The sequence below is a fragment of the Dipodomys merriami genome, unplaced genomic scaffold (genome assembly GCF_024711535.1).
Source record: "Dipodomys merriami isolate MVZ:Mamm:240054 unplaced genomic scaffold, mDipMer1.0.p SCAF_16, whole genome shotgun sequence".
In the NCBI taxonomy this organism is placed as follows: domain Eukaryota; kingdom Metazoa; phylum Chordata; class Mammalia; order Rodentia; family Heteromyidae; genus Dipodomys; species Dipodomys merriami.
The window spans coordinates 16,097,988-16,120,029 of NW_027202937.1; the positions used below are offsets into that span (position 1 = coordinate 16,097,988).

Here is a 22,042-nt window from a genome sequence, read left to right on the forward strand (position 1 = left end):
ATCTCAGTAGCAACGACTTTGTCATTATTCAGCTCTAAAATATTCCCAAAGGCCTTTGTAGTGAGGCTTGACCCTTGGCTGTGGACTAGTAGGAGTGGTGCTTGGTTTGAGGAATTTTCTTCCTTCAGGGAGTAGCTTCCAGTGGCTATCCTGACCCTAGCCCTTCCCTGCAGCCTCTCTACTAGGAGGCAAAGGAACTTTCATCTGCCACAAGATTCAGCTGTGATAGTCTGCCTCCAGACTCAGACCCAACCGCAAGATTGAGACCTCAAAAAATGTGAGTCAAATACACCCATTCTCCTTAGAAATGGATTCTTTCAGGTGTCTTGCCATAGAACAAAAAGGTGATGAACACACTTGTCATGGCTAAAACGACAGGAATCAAGGACAAACTTGATCAGTTTTATGAATGGAATTGTGTTTCTTCAAACTTCCTAACCTCAGTATTCCAGAATGTGACTTCATTTGGAGATGAGGTGTTTAAGGCGGCAATCAAGTTACAAACAAGGTGCTCACAGTGGGCTCTAATCCAGTCTTAACTGATCATAAGAAGAGGCCCACAAAGGGCCTACATTCAGAGGCAAGATCTCGTGAGGAAAGGAGAGGAAGGGGCACCTGGAAGGCTGTGAGTGAGGCCAAGGTGGGAACTTTGAGGTGATTTGCTCTTTGTCCTCAAGGGCAGCCTTGTCCACGTGGGCCTTCAGTAGATAGATGAGTTAAGGTAGCAGTGTGTTTGCTATATAAGCCAGTTAGGCTATATGTCTTGCCATGTGATGCTTTATGCTAACCAGAACCTCTGCCAGCCAGGAGGCCCTCACCAAATGCAGCCCCTTCACCTTGGACCAGAAATGTGAACCATATAACTTCATTTGTATAGCTTAGAAAAATGGCAGTATTATTAGCAACAAAAATTGAACAACGATGTGGGTTAAAATGATATAGTGATTTTCTCTGTGTATCGATGATACAGAATTTTTTTTCTCAGGCTTTTCTGTAAAAACAAGCCCCAAAGAAACCTTCAAAAGAGTGTATGGAAGACAAATTGGGGAATTTGAGATAGCTGGACAATATCCCTTTCTTGGGCAGCCTAGTTTGCAGGGAAATTCTCAGTTGAGTTCAACAAACTACGAATTGATTCTTTTGAGTGCTGGAGCTTAAACTCAGGGCCTCACTTTTTTGCTCACTTCTGGTACTCTTCCATTTGAGCCACACCTCCACTTCTGGATTTTTGCTGATTAACTGGAGATAAGTCTCTCAGATTTGTCTGCCTGGGGCTGGATGGGAACCTCAACCCTTGGATTTTTGTGATCTTGAATAGCTGGGATTACAGGTATAAGCCATCTGCACCAGGCCAGTTCAGCAAACATGAGTATCAAGCATGGGATGGAGCCTCTTTCAAGTGCTGGTGTGAAGAATTTCTCATTCTAGCTCTCAGCCTGTTGGTGCTCTCAGCCAGCTGAGCAGATCCCTGCTCAGACAACTTTATTTTGTCAGTCATGGAGCTTGAACTCACCTGGAGCTGACCTATCCCTGAGCTCTTTTATTCAAGGCTACTGCTCTAACCACTTTCAGCTCCACAACTCCACTTCTGATTCTCTGGTGGTTAACTGGAGATAAGAGTCCACAGATTTTCCTGCCCAGGCTGGCTTTGAACCATGATCCTCAGATCTCACACTCCTGAGTAGCTAGGATTATAGGCGTGAGACACCAGCACCTGACAGGAACTTTATTTTACTCCCATCCTTACTGGTTGAATGCTGTCTAGTAAAAGCCCAAATGGCCACCTGGTAGGAAAAGCAACATCTTAACACAGAAATAGGGAGTTCTGTTAATTTGCCATTTATTAATGCCATACATAACTCCGACTAGACACACCATGTTAAAAACTAGAAAAACAAGTTCTGTGCACATGTTTAAAAAGCAAACTGTGTTCACATTTCTCACTAATTTTCAAGTTTTATCCCGTAAGGTAGAACACGAAACAATCACAGTCAAAGTATTATTCAAGTAAAATGCTATTTACCATAGCTGTGCACTGGGGAATTGGAACAGTGGGATCCCAGGGAAAAATCTTGTGGCACAATTTGAAGGTCCTCTTATCAGTGTATGATAAAGTAGGGTTGTTTACATTCTGCTTCTAGTCTTTATTTTCATGCAAAAAATAATTTAATCCAGGGAGAGAAGACACAAACATATATTAAAATCAGATCTTAAGTCCCTCAAATGAATAAAAACACTGATAGAAAGAGACCAGCTCTTTAAATGATGATGCTTCAGGACCACAGGAAGTGAACTGAGAAGTGTTTTATCAAGGCCAGCAGACCCTTGTTATCTGGATAATTCAATCTGTATTATGTGATGGTCACTGGGAAGTTCCTGTGAGAACGTGCCATAGCAGTGGCCAGAAAAGTGCAGGGCACCCAGGAGGTGTTCCCTAACATCAATAATGTCCCATACACCTGGGAAGGTCCACAGCACCTACTTGGTCTTAATCAGGGTCTGTCAACCTTTTTCTTTGTTTCCTTGAGCTATACTGGAGTTTGGATTCAAAGCCTTGTGCTTTTTTTTTTTTTTTTTTTTTTTTTAGCCTTGTGCTTGGTAGGCAAGCCCTGAGCCTTTCAAAAAAAAAAAGTTACTTTTTAAGCGAGGGTCTCACTTTTGCCCGAGCTGGAATGATCTTCCTACCTGTGCCTCCTGCAAGTCAGGATTAAAAATGAGACCCATCACGTCATGCTTGTTGAGATGGGGTCTTGCTAAATTCTTCCCAAATCATAAGCTTCCCAATCTTGATTTCACAAGTAGCAGGGCTACAGGAATGAGCCGGTAATTCCCAAGTTTTTCTGTAAGGAACTACACAGTAAATGTTTTCAGTTTTACAGGCCATATTGTCTTGCTACAACAATTCAACTCTGTCAGGCAGGCACAGACCATTCCATAAATGGACGAGTATGGCTGTATTCCAATACAGTTTTATTTATGGACATTGAAATCTGAATTTCACATACTTTTATATGTCACAAAACAATGCTGTTCTTTATAGTTTTCCTCTACCCACATGAAAATATAAAAAATATTTTTAGCTCATGTGTTATACAAAAATAGGTGGCAGGTCAGATTTGGCTTGTGGGGTATGATTTGCCCCCATTTTATTTCACGTTCACATATATCTGTGTGTGTTGTATATTGTGTGTTTAATCTCATGTATCGTATATAGTTACTTTACTAAAACAATAACAACAATGCTCATTCAAACACACTTTTAGCTTGGTTTTATGGCACAAGCCTATAATCCCAGCTCCTTGGGAGGCTAGGATAGGAGGCTCACTGGAACCCACAAGTTCAAAGCCAACCTGAGAAACATAGCAAGTTCCCATTGCAAAACAAAACAAAATAATAAAATGAAAATAAAAACGCTTCTTTTTTTTCCCACAACCCAGAATCATTTTACTAAATAATAAGCTATTTCTTTTTTAACTCTTGATTTTCAATTTTTTTCAGAGGTGCTGGGGCTAAGTCCAGGCCTTACCACTGAATCACAATCCCAGCTGCCTTAAATTATTTAAATTATGAAATTGAGTTCAGCTATTGATATTATAATGAATCTCTGGCCCTCAGTTTATGTACCCAGTAAGCTAAATATGCAAGAAAACTAAAAAACTGTGCAAAGATTTTCTTTTTCTAAAAAATAACATGGGCACACTTCTATTCTTAATTGAGAAAAGATACACACAAATTGTAAGCAATTAGAATAGCAAGGAAAACCACTTAAAAATTCAGAGATGGATACAGATACAGAGTAGAAATGAACTGTCCGCATGCTGTGTAGGTGACTCTCCCGAGGTCCTGGGCAGTGTGTCTGGGAGGCAGATTGCTGCTTTCGCTTCTCCTCTGGGCTGTTCTGGCCAGTAGGTGCAGGTTTGGAGACAACCCTGTGTACACAGGGATACCTATGCTACATAGTCAATGGCTCAGTAAGGGTGCTGAGGACTGGGGGAGTTCAGGAATAACTGCAATTGGTAGTGCTTCCCTTGAGTTTCCCTCCCCCACCCAGAGAATCCATAGGAAGTGGCTCAGGCCACAGAGGGGAGGGGAAGAAAGGGGAGAGAGGGAAGGGGTGTGATCACTGGCCTCTTACGTAGATATGAGGCTTGTCTGGAATTTTCCTAGTTGAAGTTTTTAGAGAAAGACAATTATGGCAAGTTTTCTTCCTTAGTTTGAGATTATGGTGGTGAAAGTGGTTTGTGCGTTTGGGAGTGAGGATGTACCACAGCTAGACAGAAAAACTTGCTCAGACTCTGGCTGGTGGGCAGGTGGACCCTGGCCTCCCTTGCTATGGCAGAGCTACTGCTAGCACTCAGGTAGGAGCTGCACGGTGAGCTCAGGATAAAAATCCCTCCACCCTGTACTTACTTGAATTCCACTCTTTGGGGAAGTGCTTTCTCTCACTGTCTCTCAGGCTCACAGTGTGCCAGGAAGGCCCAGCTGCAATCTCCGTGCTACACTGCTACACTAGGTGTGGGCAGGGAGAATGGAATTGCATGAACCAGGGGACAAAGCTGCTGAGCGTAGGTGCTCCTGAGATCACAAGCCTTCCCCACAGCCTGTTCTCATCTAAAGGAAACAAAATGAGGCTTCAGCAGGTGAACTGAGGACAGTGAAGATTTTGACTTTAAAAACAGCCCCGAAAGAAGGAGATATGCTCCTTCATTGTGCACAGAAAGGCAATTCTGTGTAGTTTTGAAGGCCTTAAAACAAAGAAGATGAACTCAGTCTCTGTTCCAACACCTCCAATATGTAGTATGTATTTTCGGTGCTGAGCCAACAGACAGCCAGGGAGGGCCCATCATCTCCAGTGCTCTGGGCCTGAGTTCCAGTCAGGGAATGACCAGGCAGTGATCAGGCCTTTGTGATGGGCCTGGGGGCTGGTGTGCCTCCCACTGCACCCTGTTCTGAGGCAGCCACAGTTGTGCTAGGGTCCCAGGCCTTCTCTATAAATCCAGTGTTAGCTCTACAGTCATGGGTGTGTGGCATGGATTGGTCCCTAGTTATGAAAGGAGGGGGCAGGCTTTAAGATGACAAGGACTGGCTGAGCTTATGACAAGTTCCTACTTCCTAGAACCTAATAGTTTCTTGTCTTTTTAAACGATGGATGGCATGTCCCAATATGTGTTGGTAAGCTTCCTCGTGAAGTTTTCAAGACACGAAGGCTCCTACACACTTCCGTAACACACATACTTGACTTCCAGATATTCATCGATGCCATACTTGGAACCCTCTCGCCCCAGGCCAGACTGCTTTACTCCTCCGAAAGGGCACTCCACTGAGGAAATCATGCCTTCGTTAACACCCACCATACCGACCTCCAGCTTCTCTGCCACTCTCCAGATCTGGGCTGGATCTTGCGAGTAAAAGTAACCTGGCATGGAGATAAAAGGAATACATTGCAACGCCTGGAATCCTAGCCGCTCAGGAGGCTAAGAGCTAAGCATTGTGGTTCAAAGCTGGCCCAGGCAGGAACGTCTGTCACACTCTGATCTCAATGAACTACTCAGAAAAAGCCGGAAATGACGCTATGGTAGAGTGCTACCCTTGAGTAAAAAGAAGCTGAGGAACAGCACACCAGGCCTTGAGTTCACGCTCCAGGACTGGCAAAAACAAACAAAAACCCAAAAAGGAACACATGCCACATGGAAGACTGATTGAAGACACTAAACCTGAAACAAAGGATGCCACTGGCCACTATTTGTCTAGTTAGTCATGAGAGTCTGGAACCTTCCTGCTCCCAACTAAAGCCTAAGGTGGTCCTGTCCACTTCTTTATCCTTAGACTCTTGGAGATCATCTTTTACTCATGCTCTTTTCTTGCTAGGGCTCCCATCTCCTCCTCTTCAACCCATTCTGCAGTAGTTATTTTTGCCCACACCTTTAGTTGATTCCTCATTTTCTATGAATTAGGCTAAATTCCTTAGTAGAGTATCAAACCTTCTTTTAGTATGGTTTTGACCAGCTTTACCATCTTATAATCTTCAACCATCATCACCAGACTGCCTAGCCCTAGTTCTCTCCCTTTTGTATTTAGCTTCTGATTTCTTTCTTGGTCACCTTTGGCCAGAGCCTCTCCTTCAATCTCTGCAGAAATTGCTTGAGACCATGAGTAAGTGCTGCTGCTGAAGGAGGACCATCACCTACCTGCTAACCCAACGTCAGTTGCATTGGCAATTGCAATGGCCTCTTCCTCTGTGTCAAACCTGCCAATATTAAAATAGGACATGAGCAAAATCTGGAAAGAGATGATTATAGAAAACTAGCTCTGTTCCTCCTGACTTGTTTCCCAAATAAAGACAAGAAGCAGTGTTTGGCAAGGACAGCCAAGGACAGAGTAAAAGAAAACAGCAGCAATCCCTGAGAGCCTCAGTGTTCACAATGGGCATTCAAAGCCACACTGGTCTCATCTGTTCTAAGTGAATAAGGTAAAAGCAAGCCAGCATGCAGGGAGCCTGGGCCCAACCAGGCCATCAGCCATCCTGCAAGAAAACACTTGGTGCCTCCTAAGAATACACAGCAATCGTGGCAACCCTTTAGGTACAATCACCATGCAGAAGGAATCAGGTTCTAAAAGGGGCTCCACCACTTTCTAGCACTGAGTGGCTTCAGTGTGCCAGATGTCCATTCCTCTCTGACATGAAGGCACTATACAGAGCCCTCTGTGGTCCCTTCCGGCTTCATAACTTTATTTCAGGAACAAGATTTGAGTGGTGTTTTTCTGTCATTCTAGAATTTTAACTGGGGCACAGTTGAGAAATTTAGAAATCTGCCAGCAGGAGGAGCCAGCTGTCCCTGCACAGCTTCCAGAGGGGGCTGGGCAGAGCTGGCGCAGGATGTTAACTTGCCCAAAAGAACACAAGAATGGAGGAGCAAGGCCTGAATGACACCCACGTCAACTAACTCCACAGCTGACATCCTCTCAGCGTCCAAAGGACGCTTTTTGTTAAAAGAGGACAAACATTCTTCGAGTGGTGCATTCTCCCACCACAGGAATAATACATAAAAGAAATACATAAAAGTAATGCATAATACAGGCTGCTAACAAGGTTTCTGATCCTGAACAGAAGGCCACATAGCAGTACCAGTGCACCCTGTGAAACCAATGCTAGAGACTTCAGAGGACAGAAGAGGAGAACACACACAAACTAATCAGTCACTGATGCTGACAATGCCAGATGTTCTGGAGGCCAATAAAGTGCCTGGGTCTTAGAGGGAGTGAGCTCATGGGAGAGAACTGGGGGCTGCAGGTATACATAGTAGGCAGGGTGGGAGGACCACAGAAGCTGTGGGGGTGGGACGGCACCTTTCACTCCACCTGGGGATCCAGACGCCTGGACGCATGCTATGCAGCAGCAGGGGGCCCAGCCAGTGCCTGAGCCCTCACAAAACAAGCATGGGCAGAGGCAGGAGGCAGCAGCCTCTTTACCCAGCCTGTTGCAAGAGACAGAACTGCTTACCTTGGATTGAGGGAAAGCTACTTGGGGCAAGTCAAGTGGAAGTTGAGGCTGGATTTTAATGCTCATGATCCTCTCCCTCCCTGAGACTCAGTCCTTTGCCTTCTCCAAACATACCAAAAAGAACACAAATGGAGAGTTGAGCTTTGCTTTTAGCATAATCTTATATCATATATGACAAGCCAAGACTGCTGTTGGTTCAAGGGATGAAAGATGAGCTTCCAGAGAAAAATGACAAGACATCAACAGAGCTAGAAGAGCAAGGACAATAGTCAATAGCACAATGGAATGGTATGAAGAGAGGGAAAATGACAAATCTCCACAGCACGGTCAGAGAGGATAATGAAACAGGAAATGTAGGTTATGGGGAAGAACCAACTGGAACCATCAAGGGTGCAAAAAAATAGTTGTGGAGTTAAAGAAGTGGGTAGCTGGGTTGCGTGTGTGGAGAATGGAAATGAATAAGGTGGCAGGTGGATGGGAAAAACTTTGAGAAGCCCCTGGCATGAGTAGAGAGATGGGTGGATGGAGGGGTTAAGGCGGACTGGGTGTGGAAGTGTCACTTGTAATGGGGTAGAAAATAATGTATGGAAGGAAGGGACATATTTAGAGAAAGAAGCAGCAGGAGTTTCCAGGACTGAACAAACACATTCAGTATTTAAAGAAAGACATGAAGGATCCCACACTGGACAAGCTCCCAGCCTGCTATACCAGAATGATTATAGTAAAATGTAAGAATGTCAAAGACCAGGGGAAATTCTAAAAATCCCTGAGAGAAAAAGAGCGCTTGCCTTGCATGCCTGAGGCCTTGGGTTCGATTCCTCAGCACCATATAAGCAAAAAGAAAAAAGCGGGAAGTGGCGCTGTGGCTCAAGTGGTAGAGCACTATCCTTGAACTGAAGAGCTGAGGGACAGCGCCCAGGCCCAGAGTTCAGGCCCCACAACCGGACCCTCTCCCTCCTTCCCCCCTCCCCCACGGCCAAAAAAAAAAAAAAAAAGAACCAGACAACAGATTTCTCAGCAATAACCTAGAATATAAGTAGATAAAGAAATAGTATTTGCAGGGCTGGGAGGGTGGCTCAGTGGTAGAGCACTTGTCTTGCATGCATGAGGCCCTGGGTTCGATTCCTCAGCACCACATAAGCAGAAATAATAATAATGATAAAAAAAGCCGGAAGTGGCGCTGTGGCTCAAGTGGTAGAGTGCTAGCCTTGAGCTGAAGAGCTGAGGGACAGTGCCCAGGCCCAGAGTTCAAGCCCCATGACCGGATCAAAAAAAAAAAAGAAAAAAGAAGAAAAAAAAAAAGAAATAGTATTTGCAGACTACTGGACCTGGAATTTTTATCTAAGCAAATTATTATTTACTTGTGAATGTGCGATGAAAAGATCATAAAAGATTACAAACACTTCATTTCCTCTGCATGTCCACAAACATTTACTGCATAAAAAAAAGAAAAATAAGTTCAGCAGAAAGGAAGAAGAAAAAGAACTGGAGTAAGTCTGTGGTCTATGCTGAGGATAGCACATGCCTTGTAATCCCAGAACATGGGAGGCTGAGGCAGGATTGTAAGTTTGAGGCCTGTTTGGGATATATACAGTCATACCCTATCTCACAAAACACCAAGTCAACCAAACAAAAATAATCATAAACTGAACTCTACCCTTCAGTGGCCTGGCCCCCCTCCCTCACTGCCCCTCTCTTCCCACTGGGCCCTCCAAGTAGCACAGCTGTCTCTCCTTAAGTCTCCTTTTCTATTATTTCTCCTGCCTTCCTGCAGCGGCAGGATCTTACTTGATAACTGGTGCCAGAGGTCCAAACGTCTCTTCACGAGAACAAAGCATGTCCTTGGTGACATTGCTGAGCAGCGTGGGCTCAAAGAAATTTCTTCCGTACTGGTGCCGCTTCCCACCTGTCACAATGGTCGCCCCTTTAGAAACCGCGTCACTCACGTGTTTCTCTACCTGCATGATAAGAAGAACAACCTGGGAAGGTTGGCTGAGGACACTTTCCAATGGGGCACACTGTTAGCGTGTTTAAACCACAGGAGACGAATTGGGTTTCTTTCTTGCTCTTTTTTAAATGGACTAAAAATGAGCCACCCTGATTCCTTAGGGATGACAATGGGTAATGGGAAGGAATATGGTGGGTAGCCATCTTTTTGTCCCTGCCCTCTGATTTCCTTACTGACTGTGGTCTAACACATATGGATTTTTTTCTGGGCCTGCAGCCCACACAGCTGTTTTCCTGAGCTTCACTTGCACTGCACTCTAGGAAGTTCTAGTGTCTTGAGTGCCCTGTCGGCCCTTTCCTGAGCTGCATTTGCGCGTGTTCTGATCCATTCTCAAGTAGTCACCCATTGCTCAACAACAGACATGCATCCTGTCCCCCAAAATGTGTCTTTATCTGATTTTGCCTGGCTATGTTTTATTTTTTATTCCACCTGATTGATAGTTTAACTGGTCATTGAATTTTGACTCAAAATCATTTTCTTCACAATTTGAGTGCACTTCTGATATTGTGAATGAAAAATCTGGTTCAGATACACAGCTTGCTTCTTTTGTGAGACAACTTCATTCCCCAACCTGGGAGCTCATAGGATCTTTGTTTATGTCCTGATAGTTAAGTTTTTGATAAAATATATGTTTTTCTTTTCATTAGTTGAACTTGGTCAATAGTGAAATCTTTTTATCTGAAGAATTAAAGAACTAAGAATGTAATTTTTCTCCCCATTTTCTCAATCTCTTATTCTTTTTCCCCCAGGGCCTTGAACTTGCAAGACTGGTGCTCTACCACTTGAGCCATATCCCAGCCTTTCCCTTTACTGGTTATTTTAGAGATGACGTCTAGTTCTGCAAGCCTGGGCTAGGAAGGTGTCTCCGTGTTAGAATGCTTGTCTTGCATGCATGAAGCCCTGGGTTCGATTCCTCAGTATCACATTAGCAGAAAAGACCAGATGTGGTGCTGTGGCTCAAGTGGTAGAGCGCTAGCCTTGAGCTGAAGAGCTGAGGGATGGTGCCCAGGCCCAGAGTTCAGGCCCCATGACTGACAGAAAAACAAAACAAAAGAAAACAACAACAAACAAACAAAAAACCTGTAGGCCTTTGGATCTTTGTCTCCTGGGTAGCTAGGATTATAGACATAAGCCACCAATACCTGACTTTAATATTCTTATTCTAACTTCTTTTACCAAGATGAATATCTTCCTCACCTCAGATTAACTCTCCTTTAAAAAAAATAACAATATTCTTTATCTTGTCCTTTAAATTTGGTCAGATCTCTCCAATATTAACTTCTACCTTTAGCTGCTGCATACTTTGTCAGTTATGTGTTCAAGTTCTACAGACTCTTGCTGTCCTTGCTTCACTTTCATAGAACTGATTTCTTGTTTTATGGATGTATATTTTTTTAAAACTCCTGCAAGACATCATTACCTTCTTAGAAAATTCCCTCCTGTTGCCCGGTCTGTCTGCTGCTTTCAAGTCTGTTCTGTCTGTTCTGGCTTGCCCTTTCTCTTAGGTGCTCATGGTGTTCACACAGGCACCAGCGCCGTAGGCTGCTGATCCTTCTGAACCAAGGACTGGGTTGGAAGACATAGGGAGGCAGCATGGGTGGTTTCTGTTATTTCCATTCTCTCCCTCAATGTAGGTTTTAACTCAGTCGGCCTTCTCTAGACAGGCAAGCATCCTGGGCTTGTACCAAGGTCCAATGTCACCTCTAAGATGCAGATGGTACTGACGTAAACTTTAATAACTTTCTCTGTGTTGAGTAATCTCCAGGCAATTGCTAGTTTTTTTTTAATTCTTTTCTTTCCTCCTCTCTCTCTCTCTCTCTCTCTCTCTCTCTCTCTCTCTCTCTCTCTCTCTCTCTCTCTCTCTCTCTCTCTCTCTCTCTCTCTCTCTTTCGGTGCTAAAATTGGGGCTTGAACTTTTTTTGCTCAAGGCTGGTGCTCTATCACTTGAGCCAAAGCTCCATTTACAGCGTTTTATTGGTTAACTGAAGATGAGAGTCTCACGGATTTTTCTGTCTGGGCTGGCTTTGAACTGCAGTCCTCAGATCTCAGCCTTTTGAGTAGGCAGGATGAGAAATTTACCAGACCTCTCTGTCAACTTCAGTGCTCCCTTGGGGAAGGTAACGGTTTGGGTTCAGCTGATCTGACTGCCCACTGTCAGGGTGGCCATCGGTCTGTGGTTCATCCTCAGGCCCTCAGGTTGCTGAGACCAGCAGTCAAGACTATGCTCCCCATGTGAGCATTCACTGCCTGTACTGGATGCAGGTTTCTCAGGTTCACCCAGATGCTAGATGGCCCTTCAGGCCTTCTCTCTCCAGCTGCTGTGTCTGCCTGATTAAAAATATCCTGTTAAGATCCTTTCTACTAGTCTACTAGTAGAGGCTAATCTAGATAGAGACAATGGATATTTGGCATTATTATTTAAAAAGTTCCCTGGGCCTTTGAAACAAGAACAATAGAACAAAGAGGGAAATACCACCCATTGCCATCTAGACTGAGACTTTAGAGTGTGTAAGTGCTGGTCCTGGGGCTTTGTTGCTATCTAGCACTCTACCACTTGAGCGCAACTCCACTTATGGCTTTTTTGGTGATTAACTGGTGATGACTCATCTTACAGACTTTTTTGCCCTGGCTGTCTTCTAACTGATCCTCAGATTTCAGGCTCTTGAGTAGTTAGCATTACAGACATAAACCACTAGCACACCCAGCCTTTTTTCATTTTCCTACAAACAAATTCTTTCTAAATTCTTTCCCTTTGTGGCTGTCTCTAATCTTGAATGTGGCATCTGTGGTTCTAGATTCCCCAGCAGGTTCCTTAGGAACCTCTAGAAAGACATTTTGTCATCAAAATGTAGCAGAAAACTGAGGGAGAAAAAAAAAATCTCACAGAGTCTCAGTTTAATGCCCACACACTGCTACCCATCCCACTACTTGGTAGAAATTCCTTTTTAAAATATTTCTCCAGTCAGGGATGGGAAGGTAGCTCAGTGGTAGAGTGCTTGCCTTGCATGCATGAGGCCCTGGGTTCGATTCCTTAGCACCACATAAACAGAAAAAAAAAAATTTCTCCAGGCCTAGGAAGGTGGCTTAGTGGTAGAGTGCTTGCCTAGCATGCATGAGGCCCTGGGTTCAATTCCTTGATACTACATAATCAAAAAATAAAATTATTTTAAAAATAGTTCTCCAGAAGATCCTGGCTGAGAAACTTACCAAAGTGTTTTTTGCTTAGTTAGGCTTTTGGTTTTGAAACCATAAAATTTTCACCCACAGATAGTAAGCTAAACTTACCTTTTCCACTGCTTTCTCATTAATTAATGGGCCTTGAGTAGTTCCCTCTTCAAATCCATTACCTACACGCAGGTTTGTCTTCATTGCTTCAGCAAATTTCTTTACAAAGGAGTCATGAATACCCCGTTGCACTAAGAACCGGTTTGCACAAACACAAGTCTAGACAGGAAAAAAACAACAACAAAAAAGTTTATGAAGTCAGGTTTTTCAGAAGCTACTAATCCAACCAAGAAATGGTACCATGCTACCATCTCAGACCTTCACTGTGAAAAGATGGCTCATATCTAGGATTGATTATATGAGTTCAACAGAGAAAAGTTCAGTAAGAGAAACCTATGGAAATAACCAGCTTTGGACTGAGATGTAGCTCAGTGGCAAAGCACTTGCCTAGCAAGTGCAACAACATCCTGGGTTAGACAAAAAAAATACAGTTAAAAAAAAAAGAAAGTAACCAGCTTCAAAGGGTAGGAGAAAGAAAAGATGAACATTTCCAGTTTGGGAAAATCTTTACTTATCTCTGGACTCCATGCCTAGCAAAGTCCCTAGCAAGAAAGAAGGCACCAACTGCATGTTTGTTGAGAGACAGAAGAAAGGAGGAGGAGGAGGTGTAGAAGAGGAAGAAAAAGGAGGAAAAGGAAAGAGAGAAGGAAAAAAGAAGTAGAGTAAGAAGAGAAGGAGGAAGAGAAAGGAAGAAGATGAAGAGAAGAAAAGGGGGAGGAAGGAGGAGGAAGAAAAAGCAGAAAAGAAAGGAGGAGGAGGAAGAGGGATGGAAGGAGCTTAGGAGATCTCCATTAAACACACTCATCTATTCTCCATATTTATGCTCTGAAAATCCTTCTGTCACTCACCTGTCCAGCATTTCTAAATTTAGATGCCATGGCCCCCTTGACAGCCTGGTCCACGTTGGCACTGTCAAAGACGATGAATGGGGCAAGGCCCCCTAGCTCCATGGAGACTCTTTTCACAGAGTTGGCTGCATGGTGCAACAGAATCTGCCGGAAGGGAGAATGTTATAAGCAGGGAGACTGCCAGGGTGTTTGGATTTGGATATAAAGTGCCTCTTCTGACCCTCAAAAGGCATATGAAGATGGTCCCCAGCTGTGGCACCATCTAGAGGTGGTGGGATCAGGAGATCAGAGCTGAATAAGCCTAGCTGGAGGAAGTAGGCCACTGATGTGTACCTTTGGAGAACATATCTTATCTCTGGACACTCTCTACAGCTTCCTGACCTCACCCACCACAAGCCTAAAAGCAATGGAGCCAAATCCTTAAGTCAGTTTTCTCAGGTACTTGGCCACAGCAATGGAACACTGACTAATACACAGGGCTACTATGCCTTTGTTTTACAAAATTACTCAAGAATGTACAAAGGTGCCCATGGTATAGATACCATCAAGGAGAAATGAGAAAAGCTATCTGGCCAGATAGAGTGGCTCTTACAGTAACCCCAACTACTTGGAATTACCTAGGCTAACCTGGGTAAACAAATAATGAATGCCACCCAACTCCTTTGATTGTCAACTAGGAACCCATGCCATGTCGCAATAGGAGACAACACCCTCAGCACCCCAGAGGATGATCGAACACCACTATAGGAGAGCTTTGAACACTGCTGAAGAATCTGTCTGAAACTGGTGATCAAGACAAAAGAGGAGTGTTATGCTCTTTATTAAGACATTGGATTTGCTGGAGACTTCAGTCTCATACCTTGCCTGTTGCTGTTGAGCCAGTGAAGGAAATTTTGGACACTAGCGGGTCAGTGCAGAGTGCTTCACCAACTTCCTTGGCCTTCGCTCGGGAGCAGGGAACAACATTGTAGACACCAGGAGGGATTCCTGCCTGGTTTGCGAGCTGTGAAGACAGCCAGCAAGCATGTGTTAACTAAGAAGTAGACTGGAAAACATCAGAAAACAGAAGAAATAGATGGTTCATCCAAATAGCATGAAGCTCGGAGTTTAAGCACTACACCTACACAAAAAAATTTAGTGCCTTTTTAATGAAGATGATAAATAAATATCATTTTTAGGGTGATTAAGAATGTGGTGGGCAGGTACCACGAAAATCCTTCTTTTTTGTTTCTACAACGAGCATCTAACATCTGACCTAAATAATTGCCAGCAGATTAAAACATGCTAATATACACATGGCAGGCAAATATAGACTCCAAAACTGCTTCTTTGCGTCCCTGATAAAAATTCACTTGTGGCCCAGACAAGCAAATATAGCTACTCAGGAGGCAAAGAGAAGGAGGACTGTTGTTTGAGGCTACCCTGGGAAGAAAGTTAAAGAGACCCTTTCTCCATGAAAAAAAGCCAGGCATGGTCATGTGCGCCTGTATTCCCGATTATTCAGGAGGTATAAAGTAGAAAAATCACATCCAGGCTAACTGCAAGAAAAGCAGTACCATATATTAAAATAAAAAAAAAATGTAAGAGAAAAGGGCTAGGGGTGTGTTTGCCCAGCAAGTATTTAAGACTCTTGAGTTCAAATCCCAAAACCATGAAAAAAATCCACATGGAGACTTGTTTGGTTGGAGACAGACAGACAGACAGACAGACAGACAGACAGACAGACAGACAGACAGACAGACACACACACACACACACACACACACACACACACACGGAGACTTGTTTGGTTGGAGACAGACAGACAGACAGACAGACACAGACACACACACACACACACACACACACACACACACACACAGACACACACACGCTCACCTGGGCCAAGGCCAGGGCAGAGAAAGGTGTATCTTCAGCAGGTTTTACCACTACTGTGCAGCCAGCTGCAAGGGCAGCCCCCACCTTCCTGGTGATCATGGCACTGGGGAAATTCCACTGGAATTGGAAGGGCAAAGGAAGTATGTGAGAAGACTGCCTCATTATCCACAGCAAGGAGGGTGAGTGCCCAGATTCCATTGCACAACTGATCAGCAGACCTGTTCTCCACCTGCCCAGGTGTTCTCCCTTAAGGAGATAAAGGCTCATAAAGATAGGATACATTAAGATTTTTTTTAATGCTTTGTGGGATGTTCTATTACAATTACTCCACTAAGCATAATTTATTTTTCAAACTATAGCACAATAAAAAAATAGGTCCTATCTTACTGGGTGCTGGTGGCTCATACCCATAATCTTAGACACTATGATCTGAGGATTGCAGTTCAAAGCCAGCCCAGGCAGGAAAGTCCATAAGATTGTTATCCCCAATAAACCAAAAGCTAGAAGAAGAGCTGTGGCTCAAGTAGCAGAATGACAGCCTTGAGTGAAAAAATCTAAGGGACAGTGCCTGGGCCCTGAATTCAAGACCTAGTTACCAACACAGAAGAAAAATGAGTCCTATCTTAAAGTCTTTTTTAAAAAAAATAACAAATTCTTAGCTGGGCACCGGTGGTTCACACCCATAGTTCTAGCTACTCGGGAGGATGAGATCTGAGGACTGTGGTTCAAAGACAGCCAGGACAGAAGAGTCCCCATGATACTTTTTTTTTTTTGGTCTGTTGTGGGGCTTGTACTCTGGGCTTGGGTGCTGTCCCTGCACTCTTCAGCTCAAGGTGAGCACTCTACTGTTTAAGTCAAAGCGCTACTTCCAGTTTTCTAGTGGTTTTTATGGAGATATGAGTCTCACGGACTTTCCTGCTTGGGCTGGCTTTGAACCGAGATCCTCAGATCTCAGCCTCCCGAGTAGCTAGGATTATAGGCATGAGCCACCGGCATCTGGATGTGCTCATGATACTCTTATCTCCAATTAACAACTCAGAAACCGGAAGTGGCAGTGTGGCTCAAGTGGTAGAGCTCTAGCCTTGAGCACAAAGAGGCTCAGGGACAGAGTCTAGGCTCTGAGTTCAAGCCCCACAACTCATAAATTCTCAAAGATCTTTTGAGAGGTACTAGGCAATGCTGGGAAGAAGCAAGTCATTCTGGCAGGTCAGAAAAGCCTCAGCATCTTCCTATGGGTCACCAGTGATGGCTATTAGCCCCTCACTGCCACACACTTACAGTTATCTCAAGAGGAAGCGGAAATGCATCTGCATCTAGAAAAGGAATCAGGAAACCAAGGACAGGTGAGGAAGCCAACAAAACAGCACACCTGCTCACCAGGAAGAACAAGTCATTTCTTACCTCACCACCCAGTTCCCAACCCTGGGACCACGACGGTCCTGGCACATACCGGTGTGATGATGGAGGCCACGCCCAGGGGCTGCTTGAGGACCAGGGCTCGCCTGTCCTTTGAGGAGGTAGGAATAATGTCTCCATAAACGCGGCGAGCTTCTTCTGAAAACCACTCTAGGAAGAGGGCGGAATAGACCATTTCTCCCTGTGCTTCTGCCAGTGGCTTTCCCTAAATCAGATCAGACAAAGAATGCTTATTGTCTTCTAATAAATAAACAGGACTGTATCTCTCAATTCTTCAAGGCTGCCGGGAAATAAAAAACTCTCTCATCAACAGGGTTTAGGGGGGAAATTTTCGAACTTTGGTGTGAGTGACTGACTGCAGAATTACAAACAGTGATGGGGATAATCGTGGCTGGTCTTCCCAGCCACAGGACTCATCCACATCCTCTGTATATTCACAGGGAGGGAAGGTCACCTGGAAGTCCATCTTCTACACATTTCCCCACTTCTAACATCTCTTAATAGGTGTAGTATAAAGTCACTTATAACAATGGAGGAACTAATAGTGTATTTTTAAATACATACAATGTGGAAAACCAAGACAGTCATGAGGGTGGGAGGGGGGACCTGGACAGGTAAAAAGTAAATTCATATTGTTCCAAACAAAACCTATTCTTTTTGCATCCTAATAAAGAATACTACTGTGTCCTAGCAAACATAAATTTTGTTTTAGCAAATATGACTTGTCTGGCCCAATAATGCTCATCAGATAAAGAACTATACATTCTTTGGCTACAGATTAACACTAATATGGAAGCCAAGAACCTGTGGCTCATGCCCATAATCCTAGGTATTCAGGAGGCTGAGATCTGGAGGAAGATCAAGGTTAAAAGCTAGCCTGGGGGGCTGGGAAGGTGGCTCAGTGGTAGAGCGCTTGCCTTGCATGCCTGAGGCCCTGGGTTCGATTCCTCAGCACCACATAAGCAAAAAGAAAAAAGCTGGAAGTGGCGCTGTGGCTCAAGTGGTAGAGCGCTATCCTTGAGCTGAAGAGCTGAGGGACAGTGCCCAGGCCCAGAGTTCAGGCCCCACGACTGGACCCCCCAAAAAAGCCAGCCTGGGTAGAAACATCCATTTAACCAGAAACATTCCATTTAACCAGAAAAAAAAAAGAAGTTGGGTTGAAGGCATGGCTCAAATGGTAGAATGTCAGCCAAGCAAACAAACTGAGCAAGCTTGAGACTCTGAGTTTAAACTCCAGTATCAGCAAAACAAACACATTAGAACACAAAACAGCACCAATGGGAAGTGAGAGGCTTTTCCAAGCTTTAAAAACTCCAGGATTGTTCCTGAGGACAGTCAGGTAGGGTCCTGAACTTACGCTCTCAGCTGTGATTATTTTTGCAAGGTCGTCCTTATTTTGCATCATTAAATCGTACCATTTCCGAAGTAATGAACTTCTCTCCTGAAAAAGAAATAACAAGGCAGAGAAGTAATGAAATGTGCAATAGATGATGGACTAGTAAATATTCTGCACTTTCCTGGCATACTAGCTGTGTAGTCTCATTCTTGCTGTGATGGTTCAGTTGGCACATTTCTGCTAACCCATGTTGGACTTTTGACAGCTAACACCACACAAGAACAAATCTATATTGTTTCCGGCTGCTAAGTCTGTGAAAAATTTTTTTATAGCAGCCATAGGATACTAACACTTTAGCTTATGAGGTGGTCAACAGAGGCCAATTCCTCTCCTTCCATGTCATCTATGAGTTCACAAGATGGAAAGAGGTCAGCAAACACAAAGAAAGATGTGAGGCAAAGATGTACAAAAGATGTCAAAATCTATGGCCCAAAGCCGTGGGTTTTTCTGCCTCTGACAGGTTCAAAGGTGGAAGTTTTGGATGAGCAAGGCCTTCAAGAATGGGTAGAATTAGAATAGGAATGGCACTTGTGAAAAGAGAGAAAAACAGGCCTGGGGAAAAGACACCACAGGCCCAGAGGCAATAGCAGGGTGAACCACAGGACTAGCTTCCAGACAGTATTCATCCCCTAGCTTGTGCCCCGCCAGCTCCCACCTGTGTGGGGTCCAAAGGGAGCACAGCACTCTCCCCTCAGTAGATGACCCAAGGTTCAACACTCCCTCCTTTCAAGAAGGATGCTTCCTTCTTGTAAAGAAGGGAGTCTTGTAAAGACTCCTTGTAAAATGGAAGTCACAATGTGTTCATGTTGAAGGGGCACAGGCATCAGGATGGTGGCAGGCATGACCAGGGGACCTTGCTGGTTCCTGTCTCAGCCCTGCAGTTGCCAAACCACCCTTGCACTGTGACATCACTGTGTGGTGGCCTTGATCCTTGTGAAATGATGCTAGAGAACCCAGGGATCAGGTCTGACCCCTTCCCTTCCCTCATCCCCACAGCTGTGATGCATGCCCAGTACACTGGTGCATACTGTCCATGCTTACATCTCTAGCTCAGTGTTCACTTCCAGACTCCAGCTCAAACATCCAGCCACCTGCTTTTCCATCCTCACTTGGGGGATTCTAATGGACATCCTAATATCTCAGAGGCAATGTGTCCCAAACTGAGCTCCAATTCCACTCCAGGCTGTTTCACTCACAGCCTTCCCCATCTCAGCCGGAAGTTATTCCACCCTTCCCTTCCAGTTGCTCAGGCCAAACGTCCTGGCTTCAGTATCAATTTCTCTTTTGCTACTGCATCCCATAAGACTCCATCAAGAAATAACCAAGCCGGGCACTGGTGGTTCATGCCTGTAATGCTAGCTACTCAGGAGGCTGCCCAGTATGGCTTTGAACTGCTATCCTCAGATTTCAGCCTTAAGCAGCTAGGATTACAGGCATGAGCCACCTGTGCCGGGCTCTGTGAGACTCTTCTCTCCAATAAAGCACCAGAAAACGGGAAGTGGCCTTGAGCTGAAGAGCTGAGGAACAGCGTCCAGGCCCAGAGTTCAAGCCCCATGCAAAAAAAAGAAGAAAAAGAAAAAGAAAAAGAAATAACCTTCCTTCAGAATATATCCCTTATGGGACTATGAGTCAACACTTCCATCACCACAACCCTAGCTCAAGCCATCACCACCTTTCACCTGTATCACAGTGATAGCTTAGACATGGTTGGTGCCTCAAGAGTTCATGCGCTTGAAGCTTGATCTTCAGTGTTGCAGCAATAAAAGGTCAAGTCTTGTCAGTCCTCGGGTCATTTTCTAGGGTATATTTGGAAGGGACTAAGGTAGGTTTCATGGGATCCCGGGAGCTAGATCTTGACAATGTAAGTTGTTATAACAGGGAGTTAGATCCCTGAATGGCTCTTGGTTCCTGTCGTAACGTGATCACAAGTTCCCAGACTTGCTTTCACCATGACACCATCTCCAATAAGGCCTTCACCACAGGTGGACTCCCTGGTGGCCTCTAGATCTTGAATTTCTACCTTCAAAAAGTGTGAGCAAAATAAACCTCTTTTAGCCTGCATCAGGAAATTCCTTATCAACAAAAGCCAGACTAATACAACTTCCCTCTTTTAGTCTATCCACAGCACTGGACTAGAGTGTCCTTTCAAAATGTCGACCAGATCACACCTCAGCCCAGGTATTATGTTCCCTCTCTCTCTAGCTCTTCCACAGAGGCTAATCCGCAGAGGTTTCCTGGCCACTCTGAAAACACCACAGCCATGGACCAGCCTGGTGCTTACTTGAAGTCCTTCTTTTGTTGTTGTTAGGCTTGAACTCAAGGCCTAGGTGTAATCTCTTGAGCTTTTTTTTTTTTTTTTTTTTTTTTTGGTCTGGTCGTAGGGCTTGAACTCTGGGCCTGGGCACTGTCCCTCAGCCCTTCAAGGCTAGCACTCTACCACTTGAGCCACAGCGCCACTTCCGGCTTTTTTTTTTCTGCTTATGTGGTGCTGAGGAATCGAACCCAGGGCCTCATGCATGCAAGGCAAGCACTCTACCACTGAGCTACCTTCCCAGCCCTCTCTTGTGCTCAAGGCTAGTGCCCTACCACTTTGAGCCACAGCTCCACTTCTGGTATTCTGGTGGTTAATTGGAGATAAGAGTCTCAGTGCCTTTCCTGCTTGAGCTGGCTTTGAACTGTGAGCCTCAGATCTCAGCCTCCTGAGTAACTAGGATTACAGGCGTGAGCCACCAGCCAGGGTCCATACTTCTTTTTAATCTTTTGGTCTCTTATTCTCTGGGAGGTCTACCTTAATGCTATGGGTTGAAAGCTGCCTCTCCTAAATTGACATGTTGGAAGTCCTACATTCCTCTCCCTCAGTAGCTCAGAATGCAAGTCTTTGGGGATAAGCCCTTTAAAGAGGCAATAAAGGCAAGGTGGGGTCCATGACTAGATGACTTTAGAAGGTGGCCATTAGGATACAGGTGCGTACACACATTGGTCGTCATGTCCATACTCGCAGGTGTCCAGGCTCGTGGACTACAGGACTCTGATCGCTCGTGTTAAGTGCTCCTGCTCTGCCAACCTCGTCCCTAACCGGGCAGTCCACATTTTGAGGTTTGCGCCTGAATCCACAAGCCCAAGCTCCAGAGTTATTCGTGGTTTGTGTGTGACCTCGTGCGTTTTGTATCCTCGAGGGGCACGGGGCGTCTGCCCCCGCTGGATTCACTTTGGGGCACCCCCTTCCCTCCACGGGGTCCCCCGCGCGGCCCGCCCCGCGGGCGCTCACCTTGGCCGAGACCCCCCTCCAGCTGTGGAACGCCTCGTAGGCCGTGCGCACGGCGGCGTGGGCCTCGGCCGCCCCGCAGTCGGCCACCATGCCCAGCGTGGCGCCGCTGGCCGGGTCCGTCACCGGGAAGGTGGCGGCGGCCGGGAGCCAGCGGCCGCCCACGAAGCTATCGGTGCGCAGCAGCTCGGCGGAGAGGCCGGCGGGGCCCCGGGCGTAGCTGCGGAGCTGGGCCCGGCCCGGAGCGGCCCGCGCGGTGAGCCCCGAGCAGCCGGGACGGGGGCGGAGGTGGCGCGGAGGCGCCAGCGGGAAGCGCGGGGCCCCGAAGCTCCGCAGCCGAAAGCAGGTCGCCATGGCGGGGGCCGCGGCGGCAGCTGGAGCTTCAGGAAGTCGGCGGGCGGGAGCGCGCGCGGGAGCGCAGGGGTGCGGGCGGCGGGCACGCGCG

At 45.5% G+C, this 22,042-nt stretch overlaps 2 protein-coding genes across 2 annotated transcripts in view; one reads left to right on the forward strand and one right to left on the reverse strand.

The window, feature by feature from the left end:
* Positions 1-1,823: 1,823 nt before the first annotated feature.
* Positions 1,824-21,983, reverse strand: Aldh5a1 (aldehyde dehydrogenase 5 family member A1). The gene is made up of 10 exons (XM_070024460.1): positions 21,601-21,983; positions 18,294-18,377; positions 16,971-17,141; positions 15,521-15,637; positions 14,502-14,645; positions 13,643-13,786; positions 12,795-12,953; positions 9,290-9,459; positions 6,189-6,247; positions 1,824-5,416 (listed from the first exon to the last, which is right to left on the reverse strand). Exons 1-10 carry the CDS (start codon positions 21,949-21,951, stop codon positions 5,211-5,213), a joined length of 1,605 nt encoding a protein of 534 aa, XP_069880561.1. The 5' UTR covers positions 21,952-21,983; the 3' UTR covers positions 1,824-5,210.
* Gpld1 (glycosylphosphatidylinositol specific phospholipase D1) overlaps positions 21,710-22,042 on the forward strand; it is a 46,469-nt gene continuing 46,136 nt past the window's right edge. The window contains exon 1 of the mRNA XM_070024459.1: positions 21,710-21,853. The gene's annotated coding sequence lies outside the window, so the exon portion shown is untranslated. The remainder of the gene's footprint in view (positions 21,854-22,042) is intronic.